We start from the raw sequence: 27,296 nt of genomic DNA, 5'->3' as shown, positions 1-27,296 counted from the left end.
CCTGGACAGGAACCAGGAGGCTGCCAGTAGACCTGCCTGCAGCACAGCCAGGGCTCAGCTCCAATCCTCCAGTCCCTCCACAGGAGGCGCAGCTGGCAGGGGGCAAGCAACAACATCAGGGAAGATCTTAATGGCCCTCCTGGGCCAGGAACCCATGTACCAGCCCACATAGCAACTGGAAGAAACAGCCTGGTGCAACATAACCCACAGCTGGGGGATTCTGAACTTTGAGCCTCTGCTGCCTGTGCTCCTGGAGCTGTTGCACTGAGTGCTATGCAAAGAGCCAGCCCAGCACATGGTGCCCCACTGATCACACTGCAGCTCTCCTTTTCCACAAAGCTCAAACAGGAGAGCCCAAGCCAAAGGAGCTTTCTGCTCACAGGAACTGCTCAAAAACTTGTGAACCAGACCTAAAAGCCACCAACTGCTCCTTTCAAGCACTCGCTATGTTCTTCTGGCCTCTATCAATATAGATTTCCAGGCTGTGCAGGCACGAATTTCATTCAGACTGCCTTGGGCCCTCCTGTCTCTGAGGGTTATGTTCTCAGTGTACATGTGTCAACTGCCTCATCTTTCACAAAAATCCCTTTAATTCATCTCATCGCACTCAGTTGTAGCACAAGTTCCTACACCCAGGGTGACAAATCAACATTGTGACCCATTTGTCTGCCACAGCACGAAAGCTTCACCACGTTGTCTCCTTAGTACGACTGGAGCTGTGCGCACCCCATCTGCCAGCCTGCTCTTTTCCCTGCCACATGCTGTGCCTTTCCAGAGATTAAAAGTATCTCTGCCCACGAGGATGCTGTTAGAGCTCCATCCCACATCTCCCCCCACCTCCTTTGTTAACAACACCGCTATAGAGCTGGAGCAGAAACCTGGAGAGCATGGAAACCAGAGCAGCAAGCATAAAACGAAGACTTCTCTAGAGGATCTTTTCCTAAATAATGATGTTACACCTTCCAGGGCATGCAAACCACCAAAGGAAGGCATCAGCAAGCACCCTGCCTTTGTGCAGCTCTACCTGCAGGTAGGTGAGGGGTTCTTTGTACCCTTTGGTTATTCAGCATCTATCTGGGATGAGAAGAAAAGTGCCTTGATCTCAGAACCTCACCAAATCCAGCAGTTAGAGATGTCTCAGCACAGACAAGCACTGCTCATGCACTCCACACCAAAGTACAAACTGCCAGCTTCAGCTGGCAAGCAGGCAAACAGCTGCAGTGGGAACACTGAAGAGATTTTGCTCGCATGGGCTCCAAGAAGGGTGGTAATCAACTTTTCCCTCTAAAAGAAGGATAAAGATAAATCCTCTTAGATTAGTTGGAAAAGAAATTAGCATAAAGAGCAGGAGGACACTGAAACCAAGTAATTCAGGAGGCTTGGAAATCATCACATCATTTATCTTAAGTATAGGCTCGGCAACTGTCTGACAGACTCCATCTCCCATGTCTGAAACTCACACAACATCCCTCCTTCCCTTCCCTGCAGGACTCCTTCACCAAGTCCACACCAGCAACTCCAACTTAAACAGAAAGAGCAGACTTTTCTTCATCACAAAACTATAGTGGGCCCAGCTCTGAGAAGTACACGTGCTATGAGATTTTTTGGCAGAGCAGCCAAGGGAAGCTCTTCTGAGAAACGCTTCTTTCTTGCTGCAAGACACAAGGAGGCATTTGGATTCTATCACAGAGCTGCTCTGAGATCCAATAAAACTCCTCATATTTGTGACATCCATTATTTAACAGCAAACAATAGGTCATAATACACTTCTGGCTATTCAGAAGAGCTTTCTAAACACCCATGCATCTAACTTCATAGACCACACATGCTGGATATTGTATGAACAAAACTAAATTAGCACATTCAGCATGCAATGGTCTGATTTCCTTTGCAGTGCAACTCAGTTGTGCTGCTTTGCCACAGCAAGACCTGCTTCTGAAGCCAGGCTAACACAGACCAGCCCATTCCCAGTTAATCGAACCCTTTTCTGCAACAGTACCCGTGAGCTAAAAACATTTAGGAAGTCTTCAGGCCACCCAAATCAATATAAAACTCACTTTAGGCTTGCAGTGTTTTAGTTCATTAGGGATATTTCAATTCTACTGTACTAAATGCTGTCAAATCAAATGAAGAATGTATTTTAAAAGGGTCTCAGAAATTTATTGTTCTTCTACAGATAGGCACCAAACCCCCCATTCATTAATGATCCTGCAAATAGGCTGGCTGGCTCTTCTGTCTACACAGCACAGCTCAGATGCAGTGCAGTCCTATGGTCTGCAAACCTGGAACATCATCACCACCTCTGTTTTATGGCCTCACAAGTGAAGTGCAGTAAAATTTTCTCCCAGCAGCAGAGAAGAAGGTTGGCTGCAAGCAAAGAGTCAACAGGAGGCTCCTCAGTATTGAGTGCTCTTCACCATCACTTCACACACACATGAAACGAAATCCACACAGCTCCTTTCAGGTCAGGCTGTGAACAGTCCTCACCAACTAACAGAGCTGCAATCTAAGTTTCATTATGGCATATTCCAGGTTTGCTAGATACTGAGGGCACGAGTGAGGAACAGCGAGACTGCCTCCTCCAGTCACTCCCTAAGAGCCCCAGGGTGTCAGAGGCACCACCACCAAGAACCGCAGCTACAGCCACCAGCTCAGCAACAGTCAAGCCCTTCCTGCAGCTCCTGAGCAAATTCACTTGGGTGGTTTTAGGAACAAGGCCAACAGAGCAGCCCGGGTGCCTGAATCCTGCCAACACACTGCTCCCTTCTTTAAGCACGCTCCTCAAGACCTTGGGGAACAAAGCATCATTAACTTGGAATGAGAAGCAGCTGCAAGTGGTGTTAGCTCCAACACCTGTGCACCTACATCAGTAAGAGAAAACAGCTTTTCTCCTGGAAGGGTACTGTTACCACAGAAACCTATGGAGAGGCCTTCATTCTTGTGAAACTAGACTTAAAACTTCAAAGAAACCAAGCAGAAAAAGAAGAGTGCAAGCAATGACCAGCGGTTTCTTCCCCACTGCAACATCACTCAGCCCAACAGCCTACTCGATGCAGATAGAGGAGGACTGTCCCATCACTGCTGCACTCCAGGAATTTACTCTGCCACATCACAGCAGGCCAGTGAGGCTCCTTAATGACCTGGAGGGGAAATCCCTGGGGGCTGCAGTGAGCAGAGCAGCAGCGACAGGCCCCAGGGACTACACAACCTCGTGCATCTGCTGACAAAGCAACAAAGGGAAGGAGAAGCATCTCCACACAAAGTAGGCAACACTGAGAAAGAACCCGTACGTTATTTGCAAGCCCTCCTACTTCCTCAGGGCAAGTGTCCTGCACCACTTTCCAGCCAAACCCACAAAACCTGAGTTTTGTAGCTCCAGGAAAAGACTGGGGAAGAGCAATCTTAGAGAATAAAGTCAAAGAAAGGCAGAAGCAGCAGCACGTTACCTCCTGCCTAGCTCGGGAGCACGAGCAGGGCACACACCATCAGCAGGGCTGCAGAACAAGGATGCTGTCGGCTTGGGAAGTCACATCTTGCTGTGCTCTGGAATGACACACAGAGACCAAGCTGCCCGGCCTGAGCCTCACCGATTTCTCAGTGAGCAGTCAGGGCCAGAGAGAGCAGAAGTTCACTGGCCTACTTCCAGTGTTTTCTGTAGGACTGCCCTGCCTCTTCATTTGTGAGCTAGGCTATACATGCAGCCTCCCCATTAGTGCCTGGTGACTGAAGACCATGCTATCAATATTTAAAGCAATCCAATTCCCCTGACAGAAGAAAGTACATTTGTGCCAAGTCTATCATTAAATCAGGTGAGAGGCTGCATGCTTAAGCGATGGGTTTGGCCATTTTGAAGGTCTGAAAATAATTCCAGATCCTTCTGGATGAAAAGCAGAACTGGAAAAAAAAAAAAAAGAATTACATTAATCTCATCCTTCCAAAACTATTTTCTTTTCTTTTGATCTAGCATCAAAGACTTTCAGGATGTGCCTATCTTAACTATGCCAGTCAGAAACGCAGTGCATCTCCAACTACTTTCAGCATATGTAAGGGAAATGAACGTGCATTAAATATTTCCACATCAGATCTTGCAAGGAGAAACAGAGGTTCCTCTTACCAGGCAAGATCGTTTGGAGGAAGGGGTTTCTGTTTGTTTGCTTAAGGCCTGAGCTCTCAGACATCACACAGCACCAGGGCTCCAGGCAGACACAGTTCATACTACCTTAGATCACTACACAAGGCAAAGTCCATCATCACAGTCTGAGACATCCCAAGTCTAGAAAACTACGCAAAGATGAACATATGAGGCTCAAATGTCCTTCCTTTAGTGCAGACAGAACATATACTGTTCTTTACTAACAAAAGAGCACCAACAAAACTGAGAGACTGACGGATCCTCTGCAAAAGGAGCACTTAACTCCCCTCAGCTCTTCTCTGAGCACAGACACAAACCCCTTTCAGCAGACAGCCGGAGCTCACAGCAATAAGGAAGAAAGAAGCTGTGCAAGTCAAATGAAGGAGGTATGCTCCTTTTCAAGTTTCTTTTTCATCTTTTGATATCAGATAAAAGAAAAATAAGAGCCATCTCGCAGGTATGCAATGCTACTAAAATGAACGCTGAACAACAGAGATTCAAAACCCAGACACAAACACAAAACCAATATCCATATGCAGCCTAACCGTGTGAGCTGCAAATACACAGAACCCATCAGTGAGCACAGAGATCCTGTGGCTAAGGACACTCTTCAGCTTCACCTGGGGGCAGCTTCCACCTCTCACCCTGTTAAGCCCTCAGCCTTTGATTCCAAGGGATACAATGCACCTCCAACCCTACAAGGATGAAGGCGCACCGTGGCTCCTGGGGCAATCTGCACAGCCCCTTGTCAGCTCTCACATCTGCTGCAGAGCACAGCTCCCCTTTGTGACCAAAGACTCCAAACTACTCTGGTTAGCCAGTCACTCTTTTCCCCGCTAGTTACACCTATACTGATTCTGTTCAAGTCAAAGGAGATCCTCAGTCTTCTCCAAAATAACCAAGAACAGAGAATGTCAAACCAGCACTGTTTGGAAGCAAGGGAACAGCCTTCTCACACCACTGTTCTGGGAAGGGCAAAGGAAACAGCAAGGACAAGAGAACAAAAACTCGTTTAAAACAGTGTTATCTCTCATCAAGCTACATTAAAGAACAGCCAGCAAAGACCATGACCTCTTTACTCCTCTATTATTTGTACCAAAATCCGATTTTTAGGGGCAGACGGGGCTCATTAGGTCAGTTAATCTGACAGCCTACACAGTACATACAGTTCATGGAATCCCAACCAGTTCCCTCCTGCACTGACACCAACGATGTTCCGTGAACAGAGCGTTTCTTCTGGAACAGCACTGGGACTTAGTCTGATTTAGGATCTTCAAATCAAATAAAGGAAGAAGATGAGAAGTAAGAATTCTGCACAGTGGTTTATTTTCTGTTAACAATACAAACATTGCATACACCACAGGAAAAGCAGACACGAGGATCCTCCACCCCAGTGAGATCCACATGCAGCAGCTTCCAAACTTCTGTGGTGTACATTACCTTCATACCTCTCTGATAAAGCTGTGGATTACTCCAGAGCAAACACAAGCATATAGGAAGTGGTCTCGCTTCTTTCTAATTATCCTTCATAGCTCCCTAAATGAGGCTCTGAGCTCCACAGGTGGCAAAGCTGCAGTACTGCACACAGCCTGCATGCACACCAACAGGGCTCACACTGCCCCCGTATCAGTTCCCATGGCAGTACCCCCCTGTCCCCAGAAGAGCTCAACACAGAACAGGAGCAGCCACACAAGTTTTCCCCATCTTCTGTTCTGCAGAAGCATTACACAGAACACATCGTCGTTCACAAACACGTCACATTCACAGTGCCACAGTAATTGGCAGGAAAGATGATTTCTGATAAACTCGCATATAATTGGTCATAAAAGAAAAACACTGTTAAGAAAAGCAATGCATTTTTAGTTCAAAGCCACCAGGAGTATAATAAGGAAATACAGACTTGAAAGCTTCAAAAGAGAGTGGGAAAACCTTAATTTTCCATCACACACATTGACTTCTGTAACAAAGAAGCAAATAGGATTTGATACCCCTCAATTACCTATTATTCAAAGCTAGCCTGGAAAGAAACATCTCTTAGAAAATAAATGCCCTAAGAAACAAAATTCAGACAAATTATCCTTATTAAGAGATGTTATTTCAAGGCACAGATGTTATTTCAAGCATTTCATGTGTCAGCTGTGTTATTTACCCAAAATGATGTCCCACCTCCAAGCAGACACCACATGGGCTGTGCTAAGCAGCTGCTGAGGTCACTTTGAGTTTTGCCTGACTTCAGAGGCAGCAAGAGCTGGCTGTCAGTGAAGCAGCAGATTCCCCATTGTCCCAGCCCTACCACACCTTTCCTGATTAAAGAAGGCAGCTCTAGAGAACTTGCAGTTGCTCCTCAGCCAAGTTTGGTTGCAGAGCTGTTTTCTGGCACACACTCTATCATCACACGGCTGTTCTCACAGCCCTAAGTGCCTGCCTAATCCCCAGAGAGCAGCCCCCAGCAATGCCTCCCTTCCCTCCCCCTCAGCTTACAGGTGAGAGTCACCTACAGCTGCTGATGATAGCTTTGCAGTAAGCAGGAAGATAAACAGTCTGGAGTAATCTCTCTGCCCTCCCCAAAGTATTTGTTGGCCCACCTTTCATCCCAGTGAGCACCATCTTGAAGCCCTGCCCTCAGCTTTGCCCGTGTGCTTACCTCCACTCTCAATTTAAAAAGGCACACAACAACCTGTCCTCCTCCTGCTCTGTTCTCCTGGAGCATATATGCCATGGGGAAGGCAGGCTATCCATCCTCATCTTTTGCCACAAGTCCCCATTTCTCAGACCAGCAGCTCACCTCTTCCCAGTACTCATCATCTCCTAGTTCATTCACCCTCCCCACATTCCCCACAGGGCTTTCCCTGAGCCTTGAGAGCTGCCAACACCACTCAGCCTGCACAACAGTCAGTTCTGAGGCACAGCCATGCACACCACTCCCCACGCTGTCTCAGTAGGTGTCACTTCCTTCAAAGCACTGCCAGGGCTCAACATCATCTTGGAGCTGCAGCAGCACCAAATGAGGATGAGAACAACAGGACCACCCCAGCCCCTCATCCAATAATTACGCTGATGTAGGACCGACCCTGAGATCACCATAAAAAGACACTCCTGCAAAATCCTTGGGATAGATTTGGACTCAGGTTTTAAAAAGAAAATACAAAGGCACGTTCCAGCCACTAATCCTAACTCTCTTCTCTAACTTACACTCCCTTCTCTTCACCTCGTTTCCCTCCTTCACAGTCACTCAAATGACTGGGGAACCCATGAGATCTGCACGCCTGAGACCATTAGACATGGCAAGCAGCCTTCTTTTCAGACAGAAGCCATTAATACACCTTTCCTCTGACCTCATAACAGAGCCACCACCTACAAAAGCATTCCCAAGTGATCTTCCAACTACATCACACTCCTCTGCTACAATTCCTATGCACTAAATCCTCCTGAAATGAAAGATGCCCAGAAGAGCTGTTAAATACCATCAGCCAGCAGTACTTCAGCTGCAGCACACCAAAGGGTAAACATCTGGGATAAGACCACTCTGCTTCCTAATATTCACCTCCTTCTCAAAGCAGGCCTGCTGAATATGAAGCACCTTTCCAGCTGCATGCACAAACACTGAATGGCTTTGACTTGATTGATGATCAGTTCTTCCACTGATGATCTGTAATGTGGCTGGCAGAGCTCTCAACGCTAAGCCATGCTACAGTAAAAGCTAATAAATATATGTATAATAAAGGAGAATGATGCTTAGTAACGTGCATTAAGGAAAAAACTTGGTAGCTGCAAGAGTGAAAATACAGCCTCAGTGTTAGTGCTCAACATCAGTACCCACTGTCAGGGACAGGAGCAGAACACGTGCACAGCCAAACCTTTGCGGGCCATGAACTACTCCAATTCTGTCTTAAGAAATTTCCTACGTGCTGGAGATTGAAGGCTCTGGACAGAAGATCTACACCGCATCATTCACATGCCTGAAACCCAACCCAGACTAAGACACTTCCTCAGAAACTCTTTAATCCTTTCACTGAGGACCTTCAGGAGAAGGAACAGAAGTGACACATCCAACTGATGCTCTCCTCACACAGGAACACTGAACTGCCTGCTCAGAGCTATTACAGCTGCTAAAAGAACACATTTCTTAAATCCTCTGAATTTCTGCCTACCACACAAAGCAACACCAAGAAATTTCCAAATCACAGAAATCATTGTAGAAATTGCTCTTTATAAGAATCACTTTACTAAGTTTTCCTCAATAAAGAACGAAAGTTAATGCTCAACAACTCGCACACTTTTACATCAAAAAGGCAGAGGTGTGGAGAACACATACTTGTCCATCCCAACTCACAATGCTGGAAGAACTAAGCTGCCAGGTAGCTCTGCATGTAGCTGATGTGGGTGAAGGCACAAGGAGATGCCACAGCCTGGCCTGGTCCTACAGGCAGCACCTAACGCCAGCCTCTGCCCCAGCTCTGCTGTGCTGAGCCCAGAGTCACACATGTTTCAGCTAGCACCCCAAAAAGCCAGCTCCCCTGCTGAGCTCTGCCTATTTCCCAGCCTTAGTTTTTCCAGCCTTTCTTCCCTAGCCTTGCCCCTTTTCTCACATGGCTCCACGCTCCCTCTGCTCCTCCAGCCCCAAGTCATCCAATTCTCCCACACTCCAGACCTAATTTCTCTTCCCGTTCTCCTTTCAGTCAGCTTGTCCTCATAGACAACATCAGTCTCCACTTTCACAGTCATTAAAAAGCAACAGTAACAACAATCTCCAGAGTTAACACAAGAGAAACAAACTATGATTTCAGCCACTGGCACTGCAACCTGTGTATAGTTAGTTACAACTTTCCACACAACATCCAGAGAAGAGAAATTCCTTCTGCAGGCCAAGCAGCTCAGGCACGCACTCCAAGCAGCACATCAGTAGCACTCTCCATCCCTCAAGGCACAGCACTGCTACGTTCCCTTGTACTTCTCAGCTAAATGATCTACACAGCTACCTTCTCCAGGGCCTTCATTCAATAAGCCAGAAGTACACCCAGCACCCACCCGAGGGCTGTTTTGTCCACAGCACTCTAATTAAACTGACATAGGAATGTGTCCAGATGTGCTGTGTACCAGAGAGCAGGGATACAAGCAGTAAGGAGCAATGGGGCCAACCGCATCGACTGTGAGCAAACAGGATTCTCTCCAAAACTTCAGTGTTTTACTCCAGTGTGAAAGCTGCAGAGTCACCTGTATTTATAACAGAAATACAGGAACTGCATTCTTGAAAGTCAGGTTAAATATACACCTGATGGTAGGTAAACAACAGGAAAAGCCTCTTACATTTAGCTATAAATAACACCGAACAAGGGACATCTCTTAATTTAAGCAGTGAATAAGCAAAGACCTCCTAACTGTTAAAAGCAGGTATTTGTTACGTGTCACTGCACAGACCATAACTCACTCCGTTTGCAGTAAGGCTTCCAATCAGAGCCAGCAGGACTGTCACCAGCTATTAGTCAAAGAAGGAGCCAAGAGAATACAAGGTAAGAATCACTACCTTCCAGTGGAATACAATTTTAACAAAGAACTACTATAATTAGTAGTAAGAGCTGTTTCTAACATACAATTTACAGTAACTACAGAGACATCTCTAAGGTGCAACTACAGAATGCACTGAGTGGAAGCAACTGGAGTTTCTCTGTTTGCTGTTATCCAGTTCTCAGCCATTCAGCCAGGCACGAACTCACCGCAAGCAGAGTGGTACCACCAAGGTTAACCCTGCAGTGCTCCCACTTCTCAGAGGAGATGCTGCCAGCCCACAGCCTGTATGCCATGCCTGCCCTGCACTACAAGGGCACCGCAGGACAGGGCTCTACCACCTCATTTCACATTGTCTCACCAAGTTCTCTCAGAGAAGCTACTTTTGGAGATGAAAAAGCACTACTAAGTAAGAAAATTATCTCACCCTTAAAATTCAGGGCCCAATCCTACAGGCTCCTTCCTCCAGCTAAACTGCCAGCCACTCTATTATCAAGAAATGATCTTGCTTTCCACGCTCTGATAACTGGGACTGTGCTCTGGGTTGTGAATACTCAAATGTTGCTTTGTTTTAAGCTTTCATATTTGGCAACAAATGCAGTACCAAACAAGGAACAACAGAGCGGTCTCGTTACAAATGAGATCTGATCTAGGAAGTAATGAACAATTTGTAGGTGGCAGCATTCACTTGGGGAAAACCAGAGCCTACTTGTCCGCACTGTGATCCACACCTCCCCTCCTGTGCTTCAGGGTCTGGTCACAGAGCACACGGGATACAAACAGAGGCAAATTATCCCGCAGCCCTACCAGCCTGTCCCGATGCCCTGCAGGAAATCTCACCTTTCTGTCTCAAAGGAAGATGCTGCCAACGGGAGGCTGAGCCAGAATCGCTTATCTGAAAGGGAAAGCATTCCTGCTACACACAGTGTAGTCCAGTGGGCTGCTCCTCTAAGAACACACGTAGCTGCACTTACAGCCACGGACACTGAATTTTTCCTTTATTTAAGTGCCAGGATGAAATAAGTGTATCCATTTGCATTACTATACATCAATGCTTTTTCAGACAGACTATTAAGGAAGAGACATTCATGTAATCGTACCAAGCATAGATCATTCTATGCTCTACACTCTCCCCACAACTTGAGAATTAATAAATTTCAACAAACATGAGGATAATCACAGCATCAGATACCAACAAACGTGCATAGAGAAACTCAAAGGAAATATCGCTTAATGAAAACAACTGTGCTTGTAAAGAACTAAAATCAAGTAGAGGCAGATAAAGATCCCAGTGCCAGTGGGATTATCAGTAGGCAGTTCTTCACTCTGAAGTTCAAAGCAGGAGTCAGGAATGGCTTTCAAGAAGAGTCTGAACAATATCTCACAAAAGACAGAGAGGCTGAGGGTAGGTCCTTTCAGCTGAGAAACAGAGAGGCAAGTAAAGCTGGTGTTGGTGAAGAGACCCCCTTGATACATATTTCTTTCAGCATCGAAAGAACAGAAGAATTTCACAGAGCCACTCTAAAGGCCCTGCTCACATCACCCAGGATGCCAGTAAATCCCATCCTGGTGACCAACTTCCAGTTCAGGTTACAGCCCCCAGCCAGCAGTCCCAGCAGTAGGGGATCATAGTGCCTATGGAACACCAGGGGAGACAGATCACGTATGCACCCTAAGTGACTGCTCCTCCATAAATGTGTTTCCATAGGGGCACGTGACACTCAGGCACACTATGGGCAGTCTCTGTATATTGCTGTGGGATTTCTAAGGACCAAAGCCAGCACATGTTTTAAAATATTCATGCTTTTTTTAAAGTGTTGGCAGTTTCACATACTGTTCTTGCAGCGAGACAAAGGACTGAAATGGGCTTTCCCTGTAGCCATGGATAATCCTGTTACTCTATAATTTATTCTATAAAGTACTTATAAACTATCCAAATCATTGCACAATCACTCCTAAAACCAAATAGATGTCCTACTCTCATCCACTCCTCTTAAAGAGTTTTCCAGTTCCTCATTTCACATCCAGCCTAAATTTACACTGGCCTGTCCCTACCCATCTGTTCTTGTGCTAACCTTGCCCTTTAGCTCCAACAGTTTCCCCCCACCCCACATCCACCCCTCTGATGTATATTTATAGACAGCCATCACACTCCCTCTCAGCCTTCACTCCACAAGCTAAGCAAGCCGAGCCCTCAGCTTCCTCAGGCCAGCCATGCTCTCCAGCCCCCTGAGCACTGCACTGGCCCTTCCCTGCACCTGTTCCAGCCCGAATTCCTTCCCTGAGCACACAGCCAGCACCACACATTCCACAACAGGGCCCAATAAGGTCCAGCACAATAGCATTAGTGCGCCCTTATCACCAAGGGACTAAATCCCCAATAATCTGCCTTTTCCACACAGGCATCAGCTGTGACCCTCAGGCTGCAGCCAGCTAATATACCCTTTGGCTTCCAGGGGACAGCAAATCATGCTAGACCTCTGAAAAAAAACAAAAACCACAACAGTGACAAGCACCAAAGTGCTGCAGCTGACACACTACACCAGCATTAAAGGAATAGCTTTGTCCTCTCTATTTAGTAACTGTGATGGTGGCGAGACCCCAGGGCTGGCTCTGTCTGTCTGCCCTCACAACCCAACACCGCAGAGCTATAAGGGCAGGTCATCACACAGCCTCTGCACAGCGGCTGCTACAGTGCCCATCCCAGCACTAAAACCCAAAGTGAAAAGGGACTGGAGCAGAAACCAGGAGAGGGGGCTCAGAACCACAAGCCAGACGGATATACAAGTGAGGACAGTCATCAATGACCACCCAGTGTGAGCCCCAGAGAGAAGAGACACAAAGTGACACAGACCTTTGGCCCGACCCTACCCAAATTCATGCTGTTACAAGAACAAACTCTTGTCCTATTTATTTCCACACCAAGGCCCTTCACGCTCCCTAGGGATTTCTGGGGGTTCTCACTATTTATATTTCATTTCATAACATCTTGGTGAGTAACTGAAAGATCCTCTTGTCTGCTCCACACGGGATCACAGGCTTATTTGTTGTTGCTTTACACAACCAGAAGCACAAACACACTTCATAAACCAGTCAGAAAAATATCACTATCCCACTGTCCAGTTCCTCCCACTCCAGCTGGCAGAGGACAACCCAGAGCCACTGCTACCTGGGAAGAGGGGAAGATAAATCCATAGATAAATCCATAGGAAAGTTCTCAGTGCTGATTTGCTACACAGCTGCCACACAGAGCAGTCAGAAAGGCAGAATCACAGAATCACAGAATGACCCGGGTTGGAAGGGACCTCAAGGATCATGTAGTTCCAACCCCCCTGCCTAGCAGGGCCACCAAACATACGCCTTTACTAGATCAGTTTGCCCAGAGCCCCGTCCAACCTGGTCTTGAACACCTCCAAGGACGGGGCATCCACAACCTCCCTGGGCAGCCTGTTCCAGGACCTAACCACTCTCCTAGTAAAGAACTTCCCCCTAACATCCAACCTAAATCTTCATCCAACCTAAAAGGCAGGCACAGACACTGCACACACACAGAGGAAAAACAGTCCTTCAGCTGGCCTGGGAGCTGCAGGGAAATAACTTCAATGCCTACAGGAAACTGGATATCCTGGAGCCAAGCTTCTGCTCTTTCCTAGGTTTCAGGCAGGAAAACCCACCTATCGGGAGCTTGCCAACAGCAGAGTCTAAAAAATCAGGGCCATACTCTGCAAATACAGTGGAAGCCCAATGATTTTTTAGCCCTTCTGAGACAGCTTTTCTCCCCACACAAGAGCTGGAGTTCATTCTGCAATATGAGCATATACCATTCAGGTACAGATCTCAAAACCACTCTCAGTGACCCATTTTCTCACACCTGTTGGACATGAGAATAATTCTAGTTCATCTCCCTTTACATTAGGAGTTACCTCTCCATAGTAAAGAAGCTTTCTGGAGATAAACCACTAAACAAATGCAACTATCACTGATCTTCACATGTCCCTCAGCATCCCCAACTCACCAGCTAACAGCAGTTTGGAAGCCCTTTAACTCTTCTTCCCCAGATGCCAAAGACTTCTTTCTCTAGGCATTAAGTATTCAAGAGAGCACACCTACCAAATTACCATCTTAGTTCATAACCATGTTTGATAACTGCTTCTTCAATCGGGACTTTTTCCACTGAATTTCATCCGAAATAAACATGGTATAGAGAACAAACTTGTGCCTACAGAGAACAACCATTCATCAGCTTAAGTAACTCTAATGGATGCCACTTTAAACTAAGCCTGCACCATCTGTTCTACCCCTCAATTAGAGAAGCCAAAAACATTATTCAGTGCGGAGTTTAAAGAAAGCCAGCTAATTTATGTAAGTTTTCCTTCTCCTCAGCTTAGTGAAGCATGCTCTTGTAACGTCTGATATGCACACGCAGATGAGAAAGGAAGGCTGCCTTCTCTAACACGATTATGAATTCTGTCAGGGGAAATAAAATTTCCCTGCAATGCTTCACGTGTTTCATTTTTAGGAGCGTGGTATCTCTGTAAGTAACAAAACCCATCAGGATGCAGAAGAATCAAATCAGGAGTCCCACAAACAGTAACACCAGGGCACAGCTCACATCTTGACAGATCTGGTCTATGCACCAGGTTCATCTGGAAGACCTCTGAGAGAAAACATCCTCAGCTCTGGGCTCTGTTACCAGAGTCAGCTCCTCACATTTCTTATAGGTCAACCTGCTGTGTACAGAGCATCACTCACACCAAGCTGCACTGGAGCAAAGGGGTTGTTCCATGCAAGGGTGAGAAGATCCTCCCCCTGGCAAACGAAATGGGTACAGAAGCTCCAAAATAATGGTGACTTGTTAAGAATAAAAAGCAACAAATCTCACAAAGTTCTTCACCTATTTTCACTTCAAACTACCCCTCGTACCATTTTTCAATGAGAAAATGCCAAGAAAAGGTCACCGCTAAACACCCTCAGTCCACCTCCAGAAGCATCAACACCACCTTAAGATCCTTTATGCAATCCTCTGCATCCCACCACAAAACATCACTGGTTCATCAGTCTGGACACAGAGGAAGTCACAACGACCACAAACATGTCCATCAGGAGATCCTGTACCTACCTGACAAGATTATACCAAATGCTGCTCTAAGCAGCTCAAAGTAAGGTGGTCTACCAATGACTTACTGCTGATTTCACCACCCTCCCCCTTGCTGTTGGATTGTGAAGGCGAGACAATACACTGAAGCCCCTAATATCACTACTAGTTTCATGGCACATGTCTCAGTGCAGGCTTTAGTTATTCCCATGTGAAAGAGAAGATGGTATCGTCCTCCTGTCTCAGTGCTTCACAAAATACTGTCAGGTTAAATAAAAACAGCGTATGAAAACACCAAAGCCTCAAACTGCCAGTGATAGTCATGACTTAACGCAGCTCAAACCAATGACAAAGACAATTGAGTCCTCCCCTAACTGCACGGCAGCAGCTGAAGCTCCCTTTAGTGCAAACTGAGCTGAATTATGCCAAAGATGTCACATTTCACAGCAGTCTGGAGGAAAAGTACAAGTAATATAAACATAAGCACTAAAACAAAAAAGAAATTGGCATACTGAGATGAAACACTAGCAAGATATTAAAATAAATATCTCTTAATTCCAGGTAGTCTGCTTGCCCCACTCAAAAGTTTCACATACTTGATTACAGTCATTTACTGAGAAAACAGCCTCCAGAAACTTGAGATAAGTCCACATTATCCTTACTAGAACTCCTTAAATGAAACCAAACACCACCCATAGAACATGAGTGGAATCGCTCCAGTATGGAAGTACCACTGGTTTGTTTCTGGATAGCGAACACGGCAGTGGATGTGGTTCAACAGACAAAAGACAGAAAGGGAAGTGAAAGAGGGAAAAAACCAACCTAAGTGTGATGTCAAAAGTGCAAAGTACTGCACAGTTCTGCAGTTCACATTGGTTTGTAAAGTCTAAGCAAATGGTACATGACACAATTTCAGGTTTACTCTGCTTGTGTTGGCAAGAACAGTTTCCACTGAGAAACATGGAAAGGCAGGTAGAGAGGGAAAGGGGAATGAAAACTCTCCGGACACTGCAAACACAACTTGTTAAAGACAGGTTGGCAATGGCAGATTTCTTCACGTGCTTAGCCAAAGTGGATCCACCGGCTTTGGGTTTTTGGGTTCCTGTATGCCAAACAGCTTCCACCACAGCACTTTGTTGACAAATAAGCAGAAATGCAACCTAGCAGAACACACTGGCCGAGATGCATCGTCCTCACAGCTACTTTTCAATCAAAATTTCTATTAAAAAGTTTAAATGAACCTGAGGATGTTCTGCTCCAAAGTGCTCACAACCCACACACAGTCAGTCTCTCTCTCCTTCATTTCTATGTGCAAGAACTGCACAATAACCCTGTTAATGAGCTTCGCCATCAGGTCTGTAGGAGGTTTTACTCACAGATTTTTCTGGACTTACCAGAAAATACCAAAACCTCCTGGTCTTCCCTCTAACAACAGTCCAAGTATCCCACCAGCCTTGTCAGCAGGCCTTGAGAAACAACCAGAACACAACTTCTCCAAAGCACAGCTGCAAACCCCTCCCCATTGAGGACACTGCAGACAAGGGAGCAGAAGCAAAATGACAGGGATAACAAGGCAGCTGAGTTCCAAATCCCACTGCTGTGGATGCAAGGTTGTTCAATTCAAGAGAACACACATGCTCGTTACCTTTTCTGAGCTAACTGCAGTAGATCAGCAGTACTTAAATTATCTCCAAATAGTCAAAAAAAAAAAACCAACAAAAAACATCTAGCAAGAATTAAGGACAGTATGAAAAAGCACAGGCTGTGTGTATATATATATATATACATATATATATAATATATGCTTTTTGCCATTTTTATATGGCAAGAAATCATCCACACTGTCAACTAAAGGGATGATCAAAGTGTTCCACAGACAAACAAGGCAAACAAAAAAAACAGGATATCATAGAGTACAAACACCCAAAACAAATCCAGTTTGCTGAAGTGTAATTGCCATGAATCCTTGATATCGTATCAGCAATCAGCTACCAAGAAATGGGACCAGGATGGTTGATTCAGTGTAATGATCAGCTTGCAGAACAGCATATTACGAAGTACACAACACAAGTTCCACTTGGACCAAGCATCACTTGGAATTCAATTCCAATCAAAATCTTCATTGTAATTTAACAAGTCTTACCTTATAATTGCTGGAATTCACCCAAGAGGTGGCCAGTCCATCAACCATTTTATCCAGCATCGTCTGATCATGTTCCAGATCAGCTGACTTCTGTTTATCTGAGAAGTAATCTATCAGTTCCTGACCAACCTGAAGTCTCTTCCCAACATCCTTCTGCAGCACCTGCGCTAAGCAGTACTCCATACTGGGCTCCATAGTGTCTTAGAAACACAGCACTTGCAAGAAAGCTAGAGGGCAGAGTCCAAAAAATCCCTCTATGAATGTATGCAGGAGGTCACCTCTTTGTTCAGTGAAGGTTACTGAGGGCCTGGGTTTCAAAGATGCAATTCTGAGAATGGCAACAATGCACCATGTGTGTGTGAACAGCAGCTGGCAGGATATTAAAAGTCCAATTTAAATAACTAGTGATAGATGAAGCAATGAGCAGTGCTGTACTGTTGGGTCTGCAATAATTCTCAATTCAGCAGTCCATTCTGAAAGAAAAAGAACAGTATTATAGGTTAAATTAAGAACAGAGCAAAAAAAAAGATTGAAAGCATGTCACAAAATAGGTTATTCACATACAGCTGCAAAGCTGTGATAAGCTGGATATGAACATTGTTCTATTTTAAGGAATCAGACAAGGTAGGTCAAGACAAAAACCCCTGGTTATTCTTCACAACAGCAGTTAGCCAGCAGATCCCCAGCAGCAGCTTTAGTGACAGACAGCAAATCTGGACCTTCAGAAAGGATTAATAATCAATTTTCTTCCAACTACCACCATCACCACTAACCTACAAAAGAAGAGACAAAACCCTTATGCAGGCCATCGGGAAAACATCTGTATTAAGGAGTGAAAGCAGGAAGGCATCTGGATCCTGTTTGGACCACTGGCCATCAGCAGTCAGTGCCACCAGTTGCCTGCAGGATTCAGCCCTAATGCTGGACTCCAGGAACCTAAGCAAGCAGTTTTCAAATACTCAGTGCTCAACCTGCTTGCAGGCTGAATCCTGACACATCCCAAAGCACAGATCTAGGAAAAAGCACGGCCTGCTGCAATAGCATAACCACGGCGCAATCAAAAGGGTCAAATTTTGCTGCCACTCAAAGCACAGCATCTTTTGTGAAGAGAAAGTAGTTGCACATCTGAATTTGGCCATGTTCCCCAACATCTGAAGCTCTCTTCTCCAGGGACTGCATTATAAGTTGTTGTTCTTTAAGGGTTTTTCTCCACCTCCAGCCAAACCAGCCCCTCCAGGCACAGACCTCCTAGCTGTCCTCCACCAGCCAGAGCTACCACTGCAACAATGCAGCTTCTGAAGCACTTCCTCTTCCAAGTTAGCTCTTTTAGTAGGAGATGATAAAAACCCCGTATACCTTTTTGTTTCCAGCCTAACAGCCAAAACTCAAAGTCTGCTCTGCTTTCTGCACCAGAATAAGGAAAGCAGGCCAAGCTCAGTGTGAGACAAGAGGCTGTGCAGCAGATACCTGGTTCAATACACAACTGGAGGGAAGCTGGAGGACATGTTCACTAATTGGAAGCACGAGGCTGCAATTCTAAATACCTTCCATTTGAGCAAACAAGGCCTTCACTAAAGTTAATAAAAAGCAAAGCAGGTCTAAAAGCAGATGAGACGCTCACAAAATCCCTTGCCTGGAAGTAAAAGCATACTTGCACAGCACGCTGTATCAGCTCATTATCTCACCTCCATCCTCCCTGGCCGCACTTGCACACTGCTGCATCCCACAAATGGCTCCAGAGGCTGCACCACTATTCACCAGGCAGGATGAGTCCCCAGAGCACAGATTTCCTCCCCCAGCCCTGCAGCTCAAATCCCCACTGGCTGACAGTGGTGTACAGAACCAAACTGGTTCTGTACAGCCAGGGACACACCTCAGCCAAGTGCCTGGCAAGCCCTGCCATCCACGAGAAGGGCTGCTTTATGCCCTCAGACTGAAATCCCTTCTCATCAGCAAACCCTGACCCTCTGGAGCAGCAAGGAAGCATCAGCTGCATCTGCACAACACCTGGGGCTTTGTCAGTGCCACGGGGCTTGAGTCACTTGCCTCTGACCAGAGTATCCACCTGAGCTGTCCAGACAGCATCTCAAAGCCTTATTGTTTGATAAATCCTATTTATCTACCTATTACGTGGGAAACACAATCACATCCTCTATTACTAGCTTCTTTGTCAAACCATATGTAAGACCTTGACTTCCAGTTCTGAAATTGTCAACAACAGCCCAATCAGCACCTGAAATCAGAGCAACCCTTATGTTTTGCTTTCTAAATTAGACTCTGGTTCCAAACCAGCAGAAAGCCATACCTCCTCCTTACTACTGGAGCTGCAGTTTCTCCATTGTGTCAGCTCAGCACTAACTGAAATACTCTGATCTCTCCCATCCTTACAGAACGCAATGTATTTCTGGCAGCCAACTGCAACAAGAAGTGATAGTTTAAAACTAAGCTTGAAAAAACTAAAAATAATTTAAAAAACCATTCCCCAAAGTGGCACAGGTGAGAAACTGGGCCACTTCAATCACAAAAGCACAGCAGTCTTCCACTGAGTCTCCTCATCTGTGCCTTTGAATACAAGCCCATCCCCACCCTCCAGCACAGGCAGGCCCTGTTGCTCCTAGCTGCAGGCACTCCTTACACGAGAGGGTCTATCATACCCTGCACGGCCTATCTCAAACATCCTAGCTGCGTGGCCTGCTTCTGGATCCCAGGAGCTGCCCACTTTCAACAGGAGATTGGCTGATGTGGTGAAGAAAGCCCCTTAACTGCTCTTAACATGGAAATGTGGAACTTGCTTAAACCTGAACATTAATTGAGATTCCAGGAGGGTGTGAATGACTGCGACTTACTGCAGAATAGCCATTTCTGATTAACTTCACACCGACAAGTCCCAACACATCCAAGAAGCCATTAGGTGCCCATAGGGCCGTGAGAAAGAAACAGCCAAACTTTCAAGCCTTTCTATGCGGTTTTGATTTAAAAGTATCTAAGTATCTGCCTGCAAGCAGAGAACAATCTCTGAAGTGAACTAATTTAAGCACATTTCATCAAGAGCTCCTCATTCTTTAAAACATTTGAAGGAAAACATGGGACCTAGATTACAGCGCACTACAGAAGAACAGATGCACGCGATGGACTCAAGGACTGTACACTACAGAAGCCCCACTGCACACAATGGCATCACTTCATCGCACACAGAAGAGCCACAAACACCTTTGAATCCTGAGGCAAACCTGAGCAATAAGCCAAAAGGAAGGGCTGCTGGCTGCCTAGCATCTACCAGCCAACAGGTGTTTAATTTGCACCTTTGTTTTAAATTTAAGATGCTTTTCTATACATGAGGAAGTCTGCTAATTACCCTCCTGTAAGAGGAAAAAGTACCTCCTGAGAAAACCAAGACCTAGGCTCAAAAATATGAACTTCCCAGGTAGCAAATAACACAGCTGCTGCATCTCAACACACCTGAAATCGATTGGGCAGATGCTCTGGAAAACAAACCCACAACCTCAGCCCTTGGAAGCCACTTCTTTTCCTGCAGAATCTCATCACCACTGGTTGTGCGTAGCCAGTGTTACAGGATGCAGACATTTCAGGCTAGGATTTGGAGTACCACCTCTCCCCCTGAAGCAGTCACACAGGCTTGGAAACCAAACAACTCAGTGGCACAGATCACGTGCTTGGAGCTCCTCCATGTCTCAGAAGAGCTGTGAATGCAGGCTCTGGAGCACGGTGCTGTCCCAGTCCTCCAGCTATGCTTACAGCTTGTAACAAGACTGACAATGCCAAGATGGAGATTAAATAATGCAAGGTGAGGAAGGGGAACATCCCAACCACTCCAGATCTGCCACTGCAAAAATACAGCTCCTTCTTTCACTATTAAGCCATGAAAACGATGTTCTTAGCCAAAGCCCCTGCCAGCAACACCTACATTTTCCATCAAGAGCTATCCAGCAGAAAGTCATTAGAGAGGCTTAAGTGTAAAGCCAGCTTGGAGCTCAGAATGGTGAGTTAAAGGAGAAAGCTGACAGAGACTGAACAGTAGTATCAAAGCTAAGTAACTTCAGGCTGACACCGTAACTCCACCAAAGCTGGTACACCTTACAGCAAAGCAATTGGTATAAGTAAATTCAAGGAGTACAAAGGCAATACTCATTACCCAAGATGGATTTACCTTCATGGCACCACGTAACCCAATGAAGTTCTTTCAGTGCATAGCAGAATCCCACTCACTCCAGACTAACCCCCCTGCTCTAACTACCACATTGAGTTGGCGCCTTCCAATTATGTGGGCACCTTCACATAGACCAGTGCAGGTCACAAGCTCCCACCAACCGAGCTAACAGAGCTATCCAGGGGATCACAGCCAGCAATGCTCCACTTGTTCTCACAGGTCTTGCCAGCCCTTCCTGAAGGCTCCCCCGCCTGCTTCCAGCTGTAAGCTGGACTTCTCAGCAACTCCCAAACCAGACAGCCCTTTTTTTGGTGCAATGTTTTGTACGTAGTGGGGTGTAGCAGAGCAGCTGTATGAGTAACACAGTGACACAAGAGTGCCAGCAAGGTTCTCTCACAGGTCTCAGGACATAACTGCATGCAAGCTTCAGTTTAAATTTAGTTTTATGTATATGAGACAGACTGCCTTGAACCTTGACTTTCCACAACAAAGAACAGCTCCTCCCAATCTCCACCCCAGCCAAATGCAGTAACTTTTCAGGTACTTTGTATCAGCTTCAGCAGCTGAGTGCTGCAGGAGGGCTGTGCCTGGTCTCAGCAGCAGAGCCCTGCTGCATGTAGAGGCACCTGGAAACTATGCCCTGCAAAGCCCAGACAGGGCCCATCAGCGTGGCAGCTCAAAACCCAAGCTCTGAATGAAGGGAGGTCCTCTTCTGTCCTCCATCTCCTCTTTCTCCTTATGGCTTTCTCCATGCCCTGCCCAGGGGGGCTTTGGTATCAAGCCCTTCACAATGCTGGCCACTCACTAAGCACCCAACTGGACCTGCTCCTCCCTAGATATGCAAAAAGCAGCAGTTTGCAGGAGAAACCCCCCCCAGCACTTGGCATGGAGAGGCCCTCCCCTCTCTTCACCTGGCTCCATATGTAGGAGATAATGTTTATTTAGTGCCCAGGGGTATTTCACAATCACTGACTGCTTTAAATCAGTAATTAGTGTTGCCTTGTACTTAAGCCTCCCCCTAATCCAGTGATCCTTAGAGTTCCAGCCTAACATCTCCTGTTCAAATAAGCTGGAGCTGGTCACCAGTGGGAGGGGAAGCTCCTCTCACCTTGTTATAGAGCCTGCCATGTCCCCTGGGCCCAAACAGCACCAGCTGCACTAAGGCAGCTCCCCTACAGCTCTGCTGCTGGGCTCACCTGCAGAACCACCTCTGTCTGAAGGCTGGTGGGACCCTGCTACATACCAGCTGTTCTTCAGGCTTGCTTGCAGTCTATGAAGGGGCTTTGTCTTTAGAGAACAGACAGTAACCAACCCACACCAGCACACAAATTCACTGCCACAAGGAAAACTGAAGCAGATTTCCAGAATGAAGATGTCTGAAAGATTTCCAGGGCTTAAGCTAAGACCCTGCAGCCCCCTGCAATCCTTCCAGGACAGATGCTGGCCGTGAAAGTTGCATTACCCTGCCCTGGGTAAGATAAGCTTTTAGACAGCAGGCCTGCTTGTATGCCTCCATAAAGGTTTGCACTGCTGTCTCAGCAATGGGACAGCTCACAAAGGTGCTGATTTCAATGAGGCCTCATCAATCTCCCACAACATCTCTGCAGCAAGTCAAGACTACCCTGCAGGCTTACAACCTCTGTGTGTTCCCAGCACCCCGGCACTACAAAAACCACTGCACTGAGCAGGAGCCCCTCCTCCAGAGTGCGGCAGGAGGACACGAGTTCCAGCGGCCTTTGTTTTCCTAATACAGATTTCCCCTAATTTCCCCTCTTTGAAATTAGCACCGACTCTGGATGATATCCAGCCGTACAGTTACAGTACTTTAAAATGGAAGTGCCTGGCTCCCTTCCTACCACAATCAAGTGCAGGACAGTTTCCCAGCACCAGGCTTTAACCCTGTCTCCACTCTCCAGCAGCAATGAGATCTGCTGGAAAAACCTGGGAAGAAAAGAACACTTCCACCTGGAGCCTTGCTGGACTGTGCAGCTTAGCTGCAGAAGGTCTGGAAGTAAAACATCACTGAAAATGAGTGGCATCCCATTCATCCCCTGCCCACCAGCAGGAGCTTCCAGCACTCATCTGAGTCCCGCAGTCCCTATCTGCACTGCAACAAATGAAGTCTTGTAGGCTCCGACCACTGATTTACATGATCTTGGAGATGAAAAGCATTTCTTAATGTAAATGAGAGAAAAGGTGGGAGAATACCAAGAGCCTATTTTACAGGCAGGAACGGGGCAGAAACTCACTGCCTTTTCCAGAGTCACTGCAAACAAAGCCTGCAGCAGCAGTAGGAACCAAGGGCCAGATAGCACCGTGGGGAAATAAAAACCCACAGTACCACATGCTGGGTACAAGATCCGGATAATCTAGTTCTAAGAGATCAGTGGGGTTGTGGTAGAAATGCCATATTCCACAAATCCTCCAGGAGCCTGTTATCCCCAGCAATACATAACTGGTTAGGGGCACTGAACACAGAGGTAGGCTTTTGTGTGCCAGCCCAAGCCAGAATCACCCTGGCAGCATGTAACAGACAGAAGTGCCAGTGCTCAAGTGCCTGTGAAAACCAAGGCACTGCTACTACGAACACACGCACTTCAAAGTGAACAAGACATTTACTCCAGCAGGCCTAGAGAGTACCTTTAACACCGTGCAATGGGACACCAGCAGATCCTAAGTTAGTCACTTTGAAAAGCTGATTTTGGTTCTGGGCTCCAGAAGCAGCTACGAGACTGCTGCTGTAAGAAACCACCTGCAGAGAAACAGGCACACCTGTGAACCCTCCCTGCTGCTCAGCATCACCCTGAAATACAGGTCAGAACCAGACTGTGGATGGACCAGATCCCTGCTTCAGCAAATCACCGTTGGTTCAATGCAGCTTTCTGAAAGCTCCTGGAATGGAAAGTACCTGCAGGCAGAGCTGAGAGAGAATCCCAGCCCAGACCTGACACACAAATGCTTCTATCAGTAAGCTACCGATGATGATGCTTTCCTAACATGTCTATGACAGAGCCACGTACTTAACAGCACAAAATGCCAGGGAACTTGTCTGTGTTGAGTTCTTAGATATCCAGCTGTGCAAAAGTTCTTAATTAGCTCACATCAGTGGTTCAGACAGCTTTGAAGACTGGTAACAGGTTGGCCTGACAGACAATACCCAAAACACTGAAAGAGCTGTAAAGAACCATGCTCCAAACTTCTGCATAGGCTGATGAAAATGAAGAGCAACGTGAGGGGCAAAACTGAGGCTGCTCTGCATGAGGCTGCCACAATCAGTACCATTTGTCAAGGCAGAACTGAGCCCCTTTCCTCACGTGCAGATTGTTTGTTTACAATTTAGTAGAGTGTGAAGAAATCAATAAACAGATTGGTTTCATCCACTAACTCAGCTGCACTACCTTTTGATAGCAGCCAGCATTTTTAACACGCTGGCAAGAGCTGCTGGAAGGTGCCCCAGCCCCATCAGGATCCAGAAGGGAGCTTCAATTTTGTGCAGCCGAGGCTATGGATGCCCCATCCCTGGAGGCATTCGAGGCCAGGCTGGATGAGGCTCTGGTTGGTGACCCTGCATCCACAGCAGGTGGGTTGAAACTTGATGAACACTGTGGTCCTTTTCAACCCAGGCCACTCTACGATTCTATGAAGGCTGCAAGCTCCAGCCATGGCCCAGCCACTGCGATGAGAGGCTCAGAGTGACACATGTGCCTGATCCAAGTAACACGAGGCCAGACAGGTACCCTAATGGCAGCTCTCTTCACAGCCACATCACTCTGTCATCTGCCCGTACAGTGGAGCAGGGAGGTATACGGGTGCCCGTACTGTATCCATCAGCATATTTTACGCCCAGCCTGTTTCCCATTTTTTTCTAGCAGCACAGCATGACAAGCTAACACAAAAGGTTGTGAAGGGCAAGATCTACCCCACCTTGCAACTCACCATAACACCTGGACCTGCTGTCACTGCCCACCCTCTGACAGCCTGCAGCCCCACAGATAGGGAAGAACTAAGGACTGTAGGGCAAAAGGAACACAACATTTCCATTTGGTTCTTTAAATATCCGACAATCCTAACACTTCAGCTACAGCTCAGATTTCAGGTTCTAACAGGACTTCAGAGATGAAGCTATGGAGGACCAGCTCACTTGTTCACATGCGTTCTCTGCAATCGTCCCTCTGGGGAACATTACACAAACAGAGAAACCCCTCCCGGCCCACGAGCACACTGTTGTTTCACTTACAGCATTGCATGCCGTCAGCCAAGTGAGGCAAGGACTGAGTCTTGGAACACAGACATTTCTGAACCTGTCTGATCAATCGCAAGCACTTCACAGGAACGCTGCACGCATCACTGTAGAAAAGAGATCCTATTTGTGCTGGCAGTCATTAAAAAAGAAAAAAAGCATGACTATGAAATAGAGGCTGACAGTGATCCAGTCATTACCCCGTCCCTCTGGTAACTTCCAGCCTTTCATCCTACTAACGGATGGGATTCCACAGTGAAAAGAGGCAGGAGCTGGACTTGGCCAAGCCCAGCACTGCAGCACAAAGGCTCATCCCACACAGAGAGCAATAACTGCTGCGATGAGGAAGACCCTGAACGCTGCAGTGCTACGGTTCCATCCTGCTCGCACTTCAGTCTTTGACTCTGTCAAAAAACTTTCCACTTTGGGAAGTTCCCAAACCCATCCATCCCAAACCTCTACAGCAAACCCTATTAAACCCAGGTCAGAGCCCAGCACGGCTGTGCTTCTGATGCCTTCGGGAACGACCGTTTGAACGGCGGACTCGTACCATCGGGCATCAAGCAATGACACTCGGCTTCCTCTCCCACCAGCAACCACAGGGTGCCGCCAATTGAAACAAACAATGGAGATAACTCTTCAAAAGACGCAGAGAAACGTTACGGACTATTCGGCTCCGATAACAAGATGGACTCCATCACATCTGCGTGAGATGCTGCCACACCACCGAGGCGGAGACCGCGCCTCTGCCCTGCCGGTCCCGGCTCGGCTAACGCTTCTCTTACGGCCTCTCTCCTTCGCCGGAACGCTCCGAACGATGCGCGCATCCCGCCGGGCCCGAGCGCGCCGTGGAGCGCCGCACACAGCGCGGGGCCTCGGCTCCCACCCGGCAGACGCGGAGCGGCGGGGAGGCGGCGGCGCGGCCCTTCCCAGCGCTGCCGGGGGCGCGCGGACAGCGCCTCGCGCAGGTGGCGCGGGGCCGCGCGCAGCGACAAACAGCCGCGGGTAACCCTGCCAGAGCCCGCAGCTCCCAGCCGCCCGTGCAGGATGCGCCCAACGACGGGAGAGCGCTTTGTGCCGAGCCGCGGCTCTGCGGCTCCACGGCCGACGTTCCGACGGCGCTCAATGCAATAAAGCGCCGCGCACACAAAAGGCACGGAAGAAGCCCCGACCTCCCGCCCCTCGCCCCTCCGCGCCCCCCGGCGCTGCCCTCGCTCCACGGCCCCCCCCGCGACCCTGAGGGCGCCCGGCCCCGGCAACCGCCGCTCCGCTCCCCTCGCGGCCGCGCTCCTCTGGTAGCCCCCCGCAGCGGGCGTTACCTGGCGGGGACGGCGGCAGACGGCGGCGGGGCGGGGGCCGGGCGGGCTCAGTGCCGGCGGCGGCGCCCGCTGCGCTGCATGGCTGCGCCCGCCCCGCTGCCACGGGAAGAATGGGAGCCGGCGCGCATGCGCCAACCTCACCGCACGGCGCAGGCGCGGCACCGCCCCGCGCCTCTAGAAAGCTCCCGGGCGGGCAGCGCGCATGCGCAAAGGAGAGTGCGCGTCCGTCCCTCGTACGCCTGTACCACAGAGCGCGAGGTGCGGGCTAGAGGGAACGCGCCTCGCGCCGCTCTCTATGGTAAGGCGGGGCGGCGGTGAGATCAGTGCTCTCACTGCGCATGCGCGAGGCCGGTGTTGTAGCGGCCGCGGTGAGCACCGCGCAGGGCCGGACTCGGAACGCGCCCTCCGCGGTGCCGCATCCACTTCCGGAGCGGCCCCGTTTCGGCGGGAGGCGGCTCGCCCCGCCCACGCAGCCGTTACACGGTGCCCTGCCCCGCCGCCATGACCGGTTGCCGCGGAGACGGCGCCTGCGCAGTGCGCGAGCCGCGGGGCTCCTCGTGGGCGCGGTCCCGCCCTGCGCCCTCAGAGCGGCGTCGCTCCGTGCCCAGGCTGGATGCGGCCGCGGGCTCCGCGCGGGTCGGGCGGGTCGCTGGGCAGGGGCAGCCCCGGTACAACTGCGGGCAGCGCAGCTCCG

At 48.1% G+C, this 27,296-nt stretch overlaps 1 protein-coding gene across 1 annotated transcript in view; it reads right to left on the bottom strand.

The window, feature by feature from the left end:
* The window catches only part of CLASP1 (cytoplasmic linker associated protein 1), a 146,019-nt gene extending 119,281 nt beyond the window's left edge, over positions 1 to 26,738 (bottom strand). Inside the window, exons 1-2 of the mRNA XM_072341864.1 lie at positions 26,603 to 26,738; positions 16,876 to 17,348 (exon numbers count right to left, since the gene is read on the bottom strand). Of these exons, the coding sequence (XP_072197965.1) occupies positions 16,876 to 17,070 (195 nt within the window). The 5' untranslated portion in view covers positions 17,071 to 17,348; positions 26,603 to 26,738. The remainder of the gene's footprint in view (positions 1 to 16,875; positions 17,349 to 26,602) is intronic.
* Between the last annotated feature and the right edge of the window lie 558 nt (positions 26,739 to 27,296).

Source organism: Excalfactoria chinensis, chromosome 7, assembly GCF_039878825.1.
Source record: "Excalfactoria chinensis isolate bCotChi1 chromosome 7, bCotChi1.hap2, whole genome shotgun sequence".
Lineage (NCBI taxonomy): Eukaryota > Metazoa > Chordata > Aves > Galliformes > Phasianidae > Excalfactoria > Excalfactoria chinensis.
The sequence above is the reverse complement of the archived record's forward strand: the minus strand, read 5'-3'. Positions and strand labels throughout refer to the sequence as shown.